Source organism: Buceros rhinoceros, unplaced genomic scaffold (genome assembly GCF_000710305.1).
Source record: "Buceros rhinoceros silvestris isolate BGI_N320 unplaced genomic scaffold, ASM71030v1 scaffold1765, whole genome shotgun sequence".
Taxonomy (NCBI): Eukaryota; Metazoa; Chordata; class Aves; order Bucerotiformes; family Bucerotidae; genus Buceros; species Buceros rhinoceros.
The window spans coordinates 1-15,158 of record NW_010410914.1 but is presented as its reverse complement, the minus strand read 5'-3'; the positions used below and the strand labels follow the sequence as shown (position 1 = coordinate 15,158).

The window sequence follows — 15,158 nt, the reverse complement described above, 5'->3', positions numbered from 1 at the left end:
CAGGAATGTCAGAGTCCCCAACTTTAAATGAACTGATAAGCCGGAAGAGCAGTGTATCAAATATTTGCTGGCATTAGCAGTCGGATTTTTTACAAATTATCAAACTGATGATCTTAAGTAAAAAAAGGTGAACTTCTGACTGCATTTACTACAAAAAATAGAAAAAGTGTAATTAAGGTTAAAAGAATGAAGGTCATCACCTGAAGAATGTATCTTGAAGCTGATGAGGTATAGTTGCAAAGTCAAACGTACAGCAGGACTGTGGAAGAAAGACTTCCATGTTCTTTCTGACTTCCACAGGTGGGCTTGTCATAATAGGTGCTGCACTGGCAAAAAGTGGATACGAGTACCTAATAAAAAAAATAACCTAATAATAATTTAATAAATAGATTTTTTTTTTATACCTACTGCAACAAGAAAAATCAGTTTAGGCATCTTTTGCTGAAGCTCAACTTGTATTAAAGGCAACAAAATTTGCACAAATACATCCAACAACAGAATTCAGGTCTCAAATATTCATGTTTTCATTTACTGATAGCACCGATCCAGCTTCATTTATATTTACTGTTTTGCCAAAAAAGCTTTAATAACCTGTGTGTTAATAAAAATAAATTGTATGTTTGTGAAAATTCTGCACTTACTATATAAAGTAAGCAGAGAAATAGAAGAAAGTAATAATGTATTGATGTAGATTGCTATTTGAGAACATTAATAACTATATTCACAGCTAAGACTGGTCTAACATGCAATAGGTCATAATGAAGCATACATATACGGAGCATGAGAATCATTTGAAAATTCCAGTCAGATTTGAAGAGTTTATTTTTGAATTCCCACAGTTTAATTTACTAAAAGGAAAGTTGATTCATTTTACCAATATGATTTACAATGTGACCTGAAACTACATTACTGGCACAATTCGATGGATGATAAATGACAAAGGGGAGGCCAAGAACCTCTTGAACTTTTGCTTTGCTTAAATTGATGATGCCAGCTGTCAGCTAAGTTACTAATAAAACACATGTTGCATTAAATGCTGCCGCTCAAAAAATTCCATACTTCAGCTGTTTGCGCAGATCTTCTTAAAGAGCATGTTTACACCTGAATGAAATAATGCTCCTAATATACAGTGAAAATGCAACTTTTTACCATGCAACTTTTCTTAGCATTTATGTGTTCGAATGTTTCTCCTCTTCAGTTTCTTGCCCTATTTATCACTTACTAAAAACTGAAGCGTGTGAAACAGCAAAACCTATTTGCTGTCTACTGTTCTGAAACAAATTACTTTTTGGAATGTTATATGCAAAAGCTTTTGTGACAAAATTCCATCTCTTGTACATGGTTCTTCAGATACTATTTAATAATAGAGCCAAGAGAACCATTAATGATGCCATCTATATTAGTTGTATTTTAAGATAGTCCACTCCTCCACCTCAACCTCAGCTTTTTACCCTAGTTCAAGTAAGGCTTAATCTCCAAAAATCATTAACACAAATAGACTTCCCAGTAATCAGTTAAAACTATATTGAACCAAATTCTGTCAAAATAACAAATGCAATGCAAATACAGAGACACAAATATTCAACCCTCTCAAACCAAATCGCCATTTCAAGATATTCTTCATCATGTGCACCAAAAGGAACCTAATGGAAAGGCAAACTGTAAAAACTGCTATGAATCACTTAATTCACATAGGCCATCAATAACAAATATTCATGAGTAGGAATTCTTTTTTTTAAGCCAACAAGATTATTGCTGTTGTCTATGAACTCTTGATCCTAAACTCTAAGGAAAACCTAAAACAAAACAATTTGATAAAAAGTTTCACTTTCCACTGACAATGTTACGAATGCAACCAAACCCCAACCTGCATACTCATTTCAATGCACTTAATTGGTCCTTCACATTTTTAGTTCTTATTCCTCCAACTTAGCACTCACCTCCCAGCTAACATTCGCTTATTGTCCAAAAGTGCTCCCACACTTTTATTCCATGTTGTCATCCGAAACAACTTCATCTCTAAGAAATTGTTTCAAAATAGCACTAGTATTTTTCTACTTCTGCTTTGGGCACAAAACTGATGTATCAAAAAACTTGCCTTTTTTGTAACTCCACAAAATTAATGTAACAAAAGCTGCTACTTTTCCCTATCAAGCTTTGCTTTCTGTATGCAAAGATTATCATAACTCCTGTACACTACATCTCTGAATAATGCATTTACTACATTGGTTCTTCACTTTAAGACCAGAAAGTGCTTCCTTTAGGTTCACTGTCATACACAAAACAGGTGATCTGTCCTTCACTAAAACACTACAAGGAGTTCTTGATGAAGACATGAAAAGCTACAGAAATCAGCCTTTCAATCAGCTGGAAAGGCAGCCAGAAAGTAAGACAAGTAATCCCCCTTTTCCTCTAAAGACTGAATGATGATCTGTATTGTCTGTGCTCAGATATTTAAATATCTAATAAAAATCACAGCACAGGCAAAGTATTACATACAATCTTTAATGCTGTAATGCTCACAAGTTTAGTGATGAGCAAGATGAACACTCCAATTTGCTACTGAAAATCAGCAAAGTAAAGCATACTGCCAGCAATCACTCAGATTCTGAAGGCTTGAATTGAAAAGAAAGATGCTGTTATTATCAAGAATAAGATGAACAAAAGTAAGTTGTACCTTAAAATGCAATTTATTGGAAAACCAACTTCCAGACTGCGTATACTTCGTAAGTCTATTGAAAGGCAAAAATGATGGGAGGCTGCTGGAATGACAATTTTTTGTGCCAACACAGGCTCAGAAGAACTGGATGCACCTGCAGTCTTGGGCTGAGATCCAGCTACTGGACCATTATCAGCTGAAAACACAGGAAAAAAAAAGTGTGCATTCTTTAATAATTTTCTCATTTTGAGCAGAAAAAAATACTAAGTTAGGCCTCACATTTTAAATACAAGTACAGATAGGTTGCTTTCCTGAGAGATTTCAATTCCTTGTACTATAAGCTAATACTATGAAAAATAGCCACTCTACTTGTAAGAGAAAAAAGTGCGTAAACCAATATACTTCAAACCTTCTTAAAAGATTCTGCAGTATTTTCCTTTTTTATTAAATCTTGAAAGCTATGTAGGTTTATGTTGCTGAAAAAAGTTTACACTAAGATCCAAGATACTACTTTCTTTCGAAAGATGCTGTAAGACTTCAGTTTCAACAGTTTACATAATTACTCCTCGCCAACTTGAGGGCCTACCAAGAGGTGGGTGCACAAAAAAAAGCCAACCCAAACATTTGTAGTATTTTATAAGGCAGCATCAACTATTGGTCCCACGATGAGGTTTAACTACTGAGAAAAACTAAAATGCTCTAGCTAAGTCTGTAAAGCACATCTGCTTAGCCCTGCTCACCTACTGTGGCATTCATTTTATAGTTAGGAAGCAGAAGTTACAGTGAGTGTCTGTTCAGCTGCATACAGATTCTCGAGTCCTTGTGCTGGAATGCAATACTGCCATCAATGACTATAAGGTCAAACTACAAGGCCTCCAAAAGGTTTCCTCTAAAAATATTTAATATAGTAAGGCAGAGAAAGAGGCAAAGAGACTGTCAGAGAAGAACTCAACTGCATTTTGTAAGTTCTAGTTGTTCTGATCCTCTTTCTCCACAAGTATCTAAAATGTCTCCATTTTTGTAATTTTTACAGAAATACATCATTGCTAGCATTGACTTTACTTTTTCCTGCTTGTTTTAGAGTGTTGTATTTGCATTAACAGCAACAATACAAATAAAAAAAATTCAATAATACTTCAATATCAGCTAGTCAGTGCAACTAAGGAATGAAATAATTTTCAGTGATTCAGGTAAAATGTCACTGGATTGCTTGGTGCAATGAAATGGATGAATAGAAGTTTAACGCTGTCACAGACAAGAGAACAAAAATCGCATACAGCCTAGTGTTAAAATTCATTTCAGTCGCTACTGTATTCAAACGTAATTCAACGTACTAAATTCGATAAATTGTGCATTACTGGAATTTCGCAGTTCTGCCAATAGAAGTGACTTTGCTCCATTCTGAGACTTGAAAACTGGAAGCTCTTTAGTATGCTCTTTGTTAACCTCTTGACAACACTCAGCCACCAGCCCTGAAAAACAAACATGAAGTGACACGTTTTACATTTGATTAAACAGAAAGTTATAAAATTATTAATAGAAAAGCACAGTCCTGCATTTCTTAACCACAGACTCAAGCTAGCCACTTGGTTCAAAACACTTTTTCCTGATACATTCCAGAAGAAGGACTTAATCCTTGCTTAGATAAGATCAGTTAGGATTAAAAGAAAATTTGGCTGAATTAGCAGACAAATCCTAAGAGCCCATTCTAGGACACAGACATTCCTTTACAGAACTGGACATCTTTAGGATCATCACAAATGAAGAGTAATACAAATATCATCAGAAAAATAATCATTCAGCTTTATTCATCAACCATCTTTTAAGGTGATGCATATTCACTAATGTTTAGCAAAGTAACATCCTTTCTTCCAAGCTTTACTCAATCACTATAGCATTCCTTCCTCTCTCATCCCTGTTCCTCTTCAACTTCTCCCCAGCCCAGCCCTCAAATCAAAAAGAAACCAAGGGGAGGTCTTAAAAGGCTATGTGAGTTGCCACACCCCGTAGCAAGGTAAACAAAAAACCCAGTTGCTTGGTTTTGACCAGGAACCTGTAATGCTATGAATGTTTGTTCTCACAATTTAATATCCACATAGTAAATTCCTTAGAAATCTCGAAAGTCCTTATTTTCCTTGCTTTTCTCATTTAAAAATGTGAACATTAGACCATTTAATTTTCTAATTTTGCAAGTCAGTTTCTTCACCAGTATTGCACCAAACCCTCCCATTCTCAAATTCCCTGAATTCCAAATTATTTTTCAATGTGACTAGCATCCACATTGCTTGTAATCGACACACCACCAAAACCTCAACCTAGCTCTAAGTGTTTTCAACAACTACCATGTTCAAATAACAAAATTTATTCTTCTTTTGATATTTATGTAACTAATTCTCACTTGCCTGAAACTTATCATCACAAATGAGTAGTACATGATCCAACACCACACTTGACAACTGGGGCAGGGGTCGGGAATGTACACACATACCCTTTTCCTTTAGTTTTGTGCCTTTTTCAGACTTAACACTCTCCACTTCACTTTCTGTTGCTTCATTTGCTGAAGAGTGGTCAGCTTGAGACGGGACATTCTGGGATCTCTGCTGCAGGGTCTCTGTTTCTCCACTAATAGGTGAAAGAACTTTTTCCTGTGGCTGTTTAGGTTCACTTGGTGCATTTAAGGGAACTGAGGGCTGAATGAAGTGATACAGTTTTCTTACTGATCATGGCTTGCACTGAAAAATTCAGTCTACAACATTTTTATAATTTGAGATTATTCTTCTGATGTAGAAAAATAAGCAATGAAAGGATTATTCACAGAAAGCAACATATTAGTTCAGGTTTGGGGTTTTTTTGTTTGGTTTTTTCCAAACTTAACTATCAAATGTGACTTCGGAATACCATTTCTTTTTTTTAACATGAAACTGTGCAACAGTGTCCAAGCCAACAATAAACAAGTAAACCATACCTGGGCACTCAAGCTCTCCCTTTGCAGAGTTACAGATACCCCAACAGTAGGAGCCATATCCAAAGGCAACTGTGGCAGTTTCTGTTTAGCTCTATTTGGTGGAACAAGGATAAACGTTCCTTCTATAGTCACAGGGTGTTGATCGATCTCCACATTTCCTTTCTTCAGTAGTCCCGACAGGGGTATTTCAGTGCTTCCAAGAGACTGGTCCCCACAGCAAAGATGTATCTGTACACATATGAAAGTACTACAAAGTAACTGGCATGTCCACTTGAACTGTCTTGAACTGCATAAATACAACCAATTAAAATTATCATCCCTAGTCTAGGCCCCGAGAACAAGTGTTTTAGACAGTATAAGAACAGCCATGACATTTCAGTGTTGAGCATATAGGATTTGCCCAGTGCAAGCACAGTACCAGATCACTGCTCTGCCCTACCTGTCATACCATGCCTGCTGGAGGACAAATTCAATAGTCTGTTGCTTTTAAACACAGCACAGATTCTTGCTGTTAAATGTATAGACATAAAAAATGCACGTTCTGATCCTTGATATTTATTACACTTAATGAAGGCTTTAATGCTAAAAGGTGTTAGCTGCCAATATCACCTAGTCACATATATGCATATATGTACCTACACACAGATATATACAAATACAGTTACACACTATGTATACACACGCACCCCCTAGTATGGCAGCTAGAACCTTTTAAGACTAAATTCTTAATTTTCAGAAAAAATCTATTGAATATTAAGGACCAGAATATAGTGCTTTGATCTTATATCCTAAATTTTAAACTGAGTAAGAAGTCAGAGAAAATTTTAAAGATGTGGATCTGACCTCATGACAACTCATGTGCAAGAAGTCATTCTTTAATAGAATGAAAATAGGCATAATTCTCTGTATGTATATATATAATATATATAAAATACTTTCAGACCATATACCAAGATTAGGTTCCAAACACATCAGTACATATGTTTCTCTAAAAACTGTCATTAGAAAAATATTTGAAGATGAAACAACAAAATCTGAAACAACACAAGATGTAAACAGAAACACTCTTAAACTAATCTGCATAAAAAACCCTAGAATAGCCTGTGCAAGTCAAAAGAAAAACACCGTTAAAAGGGTCCAGATGCAAGACTTACTTTGTCTAACACTGTCTTGTTTACCAACTATGTTATTAGAAACCTTATACTGTCCTCAACCAAAGAGTCTCAATCTTTTATGAGTTAAGCGTAAGCCAGACAGATTGCCATAAACACTTTCAATACTACCCAATATTTAGAATCATAGAATCATTTAGGTTGGAAAAGACCCTTAAGATCATTGAATTTAACCATAAACCTAACACTGCCAACTCCACCACTAATGTATGGCCCCCAGTTAAAGGCATAGCTAAACATAAGCAATATCCTGGAATAGCCCAAATATGGCTGTAGTGTATTTAAAATAGTATTTGCCTAAGGAGTGGGGGAAAAAGCCAGACCTCTCTTATTGCTTCACAAAAAGTGCTGTGGACAGTGATCTTAGTACTTAAGCAAGAGACCTGAGCGCTGGTGCAGTCAAGGTTATCACAAGAAACGCAAAGCAGGACTGTAGGTTGCAGATGATCTGATTGCAGAGTAGGTCCCAGAGCTCAAAGCTCTTGAGAACACCACATCAGCTATTTGTGAATATCATGTTTCAGCAGTACCTTTTATGATGATGTGTAATCCAGCTTACTATAGTTACTGTTCTAGAGAGACTGCACTCTGAGCTGGGAAACATGCTGCTAGGGTTACTCTTATATCATCAAGAGAATCAACTTATATTTGAGCCAATATACTATAATACAATCTAGTTTTGCAAAGTGAAATGATTTCCAGCTCCAGCCTCAGCCATATTCCATTCCATTTCTTTTATTTTTATTATTTATTTTCATCCACATTTGAGAAGAAACAGCTCACCTGAAGTTTTGCCTGTGCACAAAGATAAACCTGAAGTACATCAGCTGTACTACGTATTCGAACTGAAGCTCTTTCTGGCTCAAAGTTAGGATTAATTAAATCAGTGAAAGGTTCATTTGTGACATCATTTCCCAGTAAGGAGTAGTAGAAAAAAAATTCAGGCTGTCGTTCAGGAAGTTTCGTTGTACTAGGAACTAACTAAAAAAGACACGGAAAAGAAGAATCAATCTCTTTCATTAATGTACAGTCACAGTAATCCTAAGCATTAGCTTAGAAATTAAAGAGCTTGAAGTGGTCTAAGCAGCTGAACTAAATCCTAGCTTGCATGACGCAGAATAAAACCTTCTGTATTAATACTCAAACCACATAAAAACATCTTACTTTACAAGCATACCAATGATCTGCAAGATGAACCATTCTGAATTACCTTTAAGATTTATCAGCACCAAGGGCTGTAACTGACATCGTATATTCAGCAATGTCAAGCACTGCACAAATATTCAGAAATAAGCAGGACCTCTACAAAATATTTATATCGTAAATAGACAATGTAGATTAGACACATTATATAACTTATGCGATTGAATAAAAGACTGGAACAGTGAGATACAGCTACTTCATCCAGTAGCCACTGCAACTGTGAGTTCAAAGTCTAAAACAGCACAAGCTACTCCAAAGTGATCACAGTAAACTTCACAAGGCCCTATGATTCTGTCATGGAAAATTATTTTCTGTGATAAACTTTAAGGAGATTGTAATCACACACTGAGTTATAGATCAATTAAAATCTCACTGGCTTGAAGTCATAACTTCCACAGTAACTTGGGCATACCTGTATTTTAAATCAGACAATGTGCATCAGCATGGTAAGTACAGCATAAACACAGCATCTGAGGTCTAAAGCTGAAATAATCACATTAGCATGGCAATTCATCCAAGCTAGTAAGTCCTTCCCTTAGGCAATATATAAACTCTGTTCCATGTATCTTACAGATCTGAAAGGTATTTCATTTGAACTTCAGCACATGGGCACCACATTGAAGACTGATATTATCAAAAAACACACTTTTTATACTATATTGTAATATAAATATACACATTTCATTAAAGTCCATAATTTACAGTAAATTCAATTTCAGTGCTCCAAAAGAATTCTATCTTTCATCTGTAAATTGGCATGTAAGGACTACATAGTTCTACTTCAAATTAACGTATATTAATTCAATATGAGGCAAGGCTATCTACTGCAAGAAACTTACATGACATTAAAATCTTGCCTAGAAATTAGGCATGTGAAAACAATACACAGACACAGAACAGTACTTCTTAAAAACCTCACATAGCAAGGAAACAAACCTGTTCTAACTGTGTGGCAAACACAATGGTTACAGACAAGACGAAGTAGTCTTTGCAGTACTCTGCTGGTCCAATTTGATGATAGCCCTCTTCTTCATTCAAGACTGGCACAATACTTTTAGGGTCTAGTCGAGAAAGAAGGGCAGATGCTAAGAAAGAAGGGAATTAAGTAACTTGTGACCTTATTTATTACAGGAATCTTACATATAATTATACTTTTAACTTTAATTATCGTATGTATGGAAAGAAAAATGACAAAGATCGTGGTGCTTGGTTCTAAAGAATTTAATCTCAAGAAAGTCCTGATGTATACTTTGGTATAGCTATAAAAACACTCTGAAATTAATTTTTATCCAGTGGGAACAGATGTTATTTTGAACACTATGCCAGACAGAATGCAAGTGCATATTTTCAATTATTACAGTGAGTAACACTGCAGTGACGGGAACTTTATTTCATTAGGTTAGAGTCTACCATACTCTATTTTACTCATTAAAGGAAATGAAAAACAGTAATTGCATATGACAACCTGTTTAATTGTTGAAAGAATGTATCATTACACAGACCTCTGGAATATTTAAATGAAAGATTTTTTTCATCTGAAGTCTTCAGCGCATGAAATGCCGTTCGTCCTGTGGTTTACTAGTTTCTAAAGTGCAAATAACTCAGTACAGCAATAATCACATCAGCACTTCTGGCTGTGAAACAAATAGCTCCGTTCTAAACTCTGGAAACTTGAGATCACTTAGGTAAGTGAAGAAGAAAAAAAATTAAAAAGAAAAATCAAAGTGCATGAATCCTAAAAGGAAAACGTCTTAACTATCTGGCTAGACTAGAATGGGGTAGTCTAGCTTTGCCATACTTAAAACACTAACTTTAAACCAGCAAAAATCTACAAGTTTGATTTCCTCCATTGCCTAAATATGGTATTGACTAATCTTGAGATGACAGAAGAAAGGGCAAAGCTGGCAAACTTGTTCATAGCAACTATTCCAATGAAAGCACAAAGTGGAAGACAGTTCTGGTGAAGTGAGAATTGATTTCTTGTATTTTCTGCCAGTGTCATGAGGGATAGGAGAGCTTGCAAGCAGAAAGATCACAAGGGAAATGCAGACTAACAAATAATTTACAGTAGTTCCTCACCTCTTTTACAAAGTTTATAGTATGTGAAATCTCCTGTGCTTTGCTGTGAACCTGAAAGGATGGACTAAGCTAAGTGATTATACTGGAACTTAAATACTGCCTTAACCATGCTTGCTATGCAGCTAAGTTGTTGTACTCTGGGCCAGAAGCCTTGTAAAACACTTAGTGCCACTGATCATGCTGTTTTTACAAAACCTTAGTCACAGATAATGATAAATAGATTATGAACTTAGAATTAGGAAAAAGTTACCCTCAGAGCACAGACACAAAGTACTGAAAGGTAAGTAAGAGAAAATCCACTAGTTTTAACAGCAGCTCAGTTTGAGATTAAGTAAACAGGTGCTTGAGTGCGAGGTGAGGAGGGAGGTAAATCTGTTTGGTTTGGGTTTTTTTTTTGAATCACATTTCTATGGGCTTGGTTTTGTCTTTTTTAAATTACTAACTTGCATTAAAAAATTCCAGATTAAAAAATTTACAGTATATAAAGACTTCTACTAGTATTAATATTTGAGTTCTAGTAGATTTTTTTTAAAAAACCCAATTTTGAGAGGGATATACAAGGCAATCCAGAGGTGGCATGAGTCTCAGCAGTTAAAGTGGATGTTACTACAAAAGTGCATCAATAGAACATGATTTAAGTACTGAATGCAATAAATGCTACAGGCTTAGGGAAGAGTGGATGGAAAACTGGCTGATGGGAAAGGACCTTGGGTAGTTGGTTGAGAGCCAACTGAATATGAGCCAGCAGTCTGTCCAGGTGGCCAAGAAGGCCAATAGAACCCTGGCTTGTATCAGCAATAGCATGGCCAGCAGGATGCAGGAAGGGATTGTCCCCCTGTCCTTGGCACTGGTGAGGCCACAGTTCAAACCCTGTTTCCAGTTTTGGACCCCTCACTTCAAGAAGGACATTGAGGTGCTGGAGTGTGTCCAGAGAAGGGCAACGAAGCTGGTGAAGGGTCTATAGCCCAAGTCCTGCAAGGAGCAGCTGAGAGAACTGGGATTGTTTAGCCTGGAGAAAAGGAGGCTGAGGGGAAACCTTATCACCTCTACAATTATCTGAAAGGAGGTTGGAACAAGGTAACGGTCAGTCTCTCCTCCCAAGTAACAAGTGACAGGACGAGAGAAAACAGCCTCAAGTTGTGCCAGGGGAGGTTTAGACTGGACATTAGGAAAAATTTCTTCACCAAAAGGGTTGTGAAGCATTGGAACAGGCTGCCCAGGGAGGTGGTGGGGCCATCATCCCTGGTATTTAAAAGACACATAGATGTCATAGAGGGACATGATTTACAGGTGACTTGGCAGCACTAGGTTAATGATTGGACTTGATGATCTTTAAGATACCTTCATTTTGGATGGAAAAGACGGTTCTATGAAATTAAAGTTTTCTTAAGACTTAGAACACCACATTTGCAACAAGTGATATGATCATCTGGCACAGCATTTTTAATTCTAGGTCAGTGTAATTATGTTACATACCTTTCCCTTCTTTAGGGAGTGCCTCCTTTGCTTTAAAACCATCAACAAGTGCTTTTGAATCAGTCTCCAACACAACACCTACTTGTATTTCAGATTTAAATTTAGTGTACTTGTTACTAAGCAGAGGATACCATCTTGGAGCCTACATAATTAAAAACAAAGGTAAAAACCGAACACATTTTTACAAAAAAACCAGTAAAATAATATAGCATTGTTGTGGAAAAATTAGACTTGCTTTAATCATTTCTACATCATCTACAGATGGTGGTTTTTATTTTTTGGTTTATTTCCAAAAACTTGGTCTGAGTACACTACTACACTAAACGTTTTTTACAGAATGATTCCTGGAAGCCTAGTTGAAAATACTGTTTTCAACCAATTTGTTGAATAAACAAGTTAGCAAGAAAAATGCCATAAATCTTTACTTAGAAGAGAAGATCTTAGGTTCTCAACTGAAAGCGCACAGTAAGTATATGGGTAACAAATCCTTAAGAACTGTGATGTCAAAATAAGACTCCAGGGTCCTATTATGACCCATAGCTGAGTTAAGTTTTGATGAAGTTCAACAGAGAATTTTGATTAATTAAATTTATATAAATAATAATATTATGTTTACTCTATGCTATGTTAAGGGACTAGAACTTCCTAACACAACTTTCACAGCAGCCGATTAAAAAAAACTTGATTTGATAATGGAGAATCAATTCAGTCGCTCATAATCAATTGCTTTGATAAATTTTTCCAGGCAATTAAATCATGGAACTGCTTAAAAAGTATTGCTTAAAAGTGTTTCAATTCTCCAATTCAGAAGTTCAAGGTAAGTACAAAAGTATTTTCATTTGTCCATGTTCCCACATAGTCAAGATGATTCTCTTCTAAAATAAAAAAGCAGAAACACCTGATCAACTAGGAGTCATACTTCAGGATGAAAGTTTTGCCTGTGGTGCCTTAAATAAAATTCTATGTGCAGCAGTACTGTTGTCAAAAGATAAATTTTTAAAAGCTTTATACCCCATAACATACCTGTTTCTTTTCCTGCACAGCCCTTAAATCAAGTACAATATAACCTACATTCTCTTTAGCTGAAGATACAGGATCCAATGCAAAACACTGGAGTTTGATAGGTGTACGCTGAAGCCTGAAAGAACAACTCAGTCAAAATCCAAAATGTAAAAGTTATCTCTGCAACTTGTTCATAAAAATAACTTGTAAGTTTCAAGCATAACAGTGACACAAAATGTATTCGTTAAATAATTAGTAGGTCCGAAACTGACTTCATACTGAATGTCTAAAAATCCACCATTACATGAGAGAACAAACAAGTGGATTATTTTGTAACAGGAGCCTCAAGTGTTATTGAAGAGACATTACAGACAAATTGAAACTTATCTATGTACAAGAAATAAGCACTGCACCTCATGTGAAATTGGAATTTTGCTTATCAGGGATTCTTACAAGTATGACTTTAGAAAAAGATTTTTCTGCAAAGCACTTAACCATACTCAGAGCTGTAGATGAGCTATCTAGCATAAGGTATATTTAGGAGTTTTTTGTCTCATCAAACAAAGATGATATGGCCTTTTTAACTACCTTAAAAATATGAAGGTAATATTATAATCTATCAGTCAGAACCAAATAACATTTATGGAAACCTTATTCAACTTCTCAACTCTTCTATGTGATATTTAAAATAATATTTTACATACACTTTTCAGGCTTGAAGTGAATTTTGTGTCACTGTATACATAATTAAGCTTGAACCCAATGCTTGAATACAGTGTTATTCATTTCCTATAAGCTCTTGGGTTTTTTTTACTAGTGAAAAGACATACCCTTTAGAATTTTTAAACATCGAGTATCTTGACAAATGCTAGTTTTGTTTGCTGTGGCAACATTATGGTAGATCAGCATACAGCTAAAAAAAACTCAGATGACAGTAATACAAAAATTGTATTTCAGTAGTGGTTATACCCAAGTTAGATTAAACTTTCTAATGTTACCTGTGCAGATGAAGGGCTTTCCTATCAATTTCCCAAGCCAATTCTGTAGCAAATGCTGGCTGATCAGTATGCTCTATGGGATCAGTAGCCAAGTGTTGACTATCAAAATTTGCTTCAACTACAAGCATATGCTTGGGTCGTTTTGGAAAATAGCGCCCTGTAAAAGAGTTTAATTGTCATGTGCCATCACAAGCAAAAAAGAAGTGAAAGCTCAGATTTAAGCCATACACCAATTACATAAAAATGTATTTCCTGCATCATCTTACTCTAAAGCTATGTTCTTCATATTAAGAAGTCTTTCCACTATGAAGAAGAAAGAACATAACATGAAAGAAGTTTGTGAAGCATTCAGAAATAGCAAAACATAAGGCAGCGAAGAGAGGAAGAAACTAGGTGACTAGTATGATTGAATTTTTATAAATCTAGGATTGGAACAGATGAAGTGAACCAGTGAGAGGCAGAGATTTCATGTTTTGCCCCTGCTGCAGGTTTCATCACTGTCCCATGTCAAAGCAGCAAAACATGCTCTCATGAAAGCAGTGAAAGGTGTTTTTCCAAATACTTGTTGTTAAAAAAACCCAACCTACTGGATTAGGAGGCCTAAAGTTGTATAGAATTTGTCCTGGGTCCAGCACCATCCTGCATTCCAAGTAATAATTTAAATGACTAACTGAACATTTTCAAAATTTATATGTATCACAGTGTAGGGAGGGGCTACATGCATGTCTGAGGACAGGATCTTATTTTAAAGCTACCTTGGCAAACTAGGTAAAGGGACAGAGAGATAATAGGATTTACTTGATAAAGTGTTCAGCCAAAAAAACCCCACTCACATACTAATTACATCTCAGGAAGTATTATCTGCAGAAATACAAGATGAAGAATGATAAAGTATTCAAGTCAACACTGAAAAAAGCTCATAATAGGTTGGTAATAGGGGATAAACCCACCAGAATACTATTAAAGAGAGGCCGGTCAAAATTACACTTTATCTTGAAATACTGTTCAAACAGGGGGAATTAGAGTATGTCATTTTAATGCTGCAGGAGGAAAGGCATTTTTCACATGCCAAAAAAAAAAAAAAAAAAAAAAGGGGGGGAGGGGGCAGACACATGAAACAATCCTCATCACCATAAGACATCAGCTGGACTCCAGTGTTTTGGTCCAAAGCTTTCTTGAAGTGTGGCCCAGCTGAAACGCCTGCACAGCCCGTAAAGAAGGGCTAGCAATGCTGCTGCTCTCTGCAGCCAGGGACCGAGAGGCCTCCTACGATGCGCGGCTGTCTCTGCCTACCTACAGGCTTGATTCCGAGGGAACGGTGGAGCGGCGGCCATACGGGGTTTAAGCGACAACGCAAGCTTGGCAGGCTTTGCAATATAAAACGCGGACATTTTTTCGGGACAGGAAGGACGCCACCATTCATTTTAAGTAACATTCTGGGTCAATACCTCCACAAACAAACCGGGGGTAGCCTATCCCGGTTTTAAGACACGGATGTCCACAGCTTTATCAATACGGCCCGTTCCTTAAACGCTGCTTGGCTCACCCCGCTCACTCCAACAGAAAAGCCACACCTGGGGGCAGCGGCCTCCGCCCACTTTGCA

General features: G+C 36.4%; 1 protein-coding gene across 1 annotated transcript in view; it reads right to left on the bottom strand.

The window, feature by feature from the left end:
• Nucleotides 1–13,703, bottom strand: part of CEP120 (centrosomal protein 120kDa) — a gene marked incomplete at its 3' end in the record, with an annotated part of 20,339 nt that extends 6,636 nt beyond the window's left edge. Inside the window, exons 1-10 of the mRNA XM_010135762.1 lie at nucleotides 13,555–13,703; nucleotides 12,578–12,692; nucleotides 11,555–11,696; nucleotides 8,936–9,084; nucleotides 7,580–7,777; nucleotides 5,625–5,852; nucleotides 5,148–5,349; nucleotides 4,018–4,131; nucleotides 2,678–2,855; nucleotides 201–350 (exon numbers count right to left, since the gene is read on the bottom strand). Of these exons, the coding sequence (XP_010134064.1) occupies nucleotides 201–350; nucleotides 2,678–2,855; nucleotides 4,018–4,131; nucleotides 5,148–5,349; nucleotides 5,625–5,852; nucleotides 7,580–7,777; nucleotides 8,936–9,084; nucleotides 11,555–11,696; nucleotides 12,578–12,692; nucleotides 13,555–13,682 (1,604 nt within the window). The remainder of the gene's footprint in view (nucleotides 1–200; nucleotides 351–2,677; nucleotides 2,856–4,017; nucleotides 4,132–5,147; nucleotides 5,350–5,624; nucleotides 5,853–7,579; nucleotides 7,778–8,935; nucleotides 9,085–11,554; nucleotides 11,697–12,577; nucleotides 12,693–13,554) is intronic.
• Nucleotides 13,704–15,158: the final 1,455 nt, after the last annotated feature.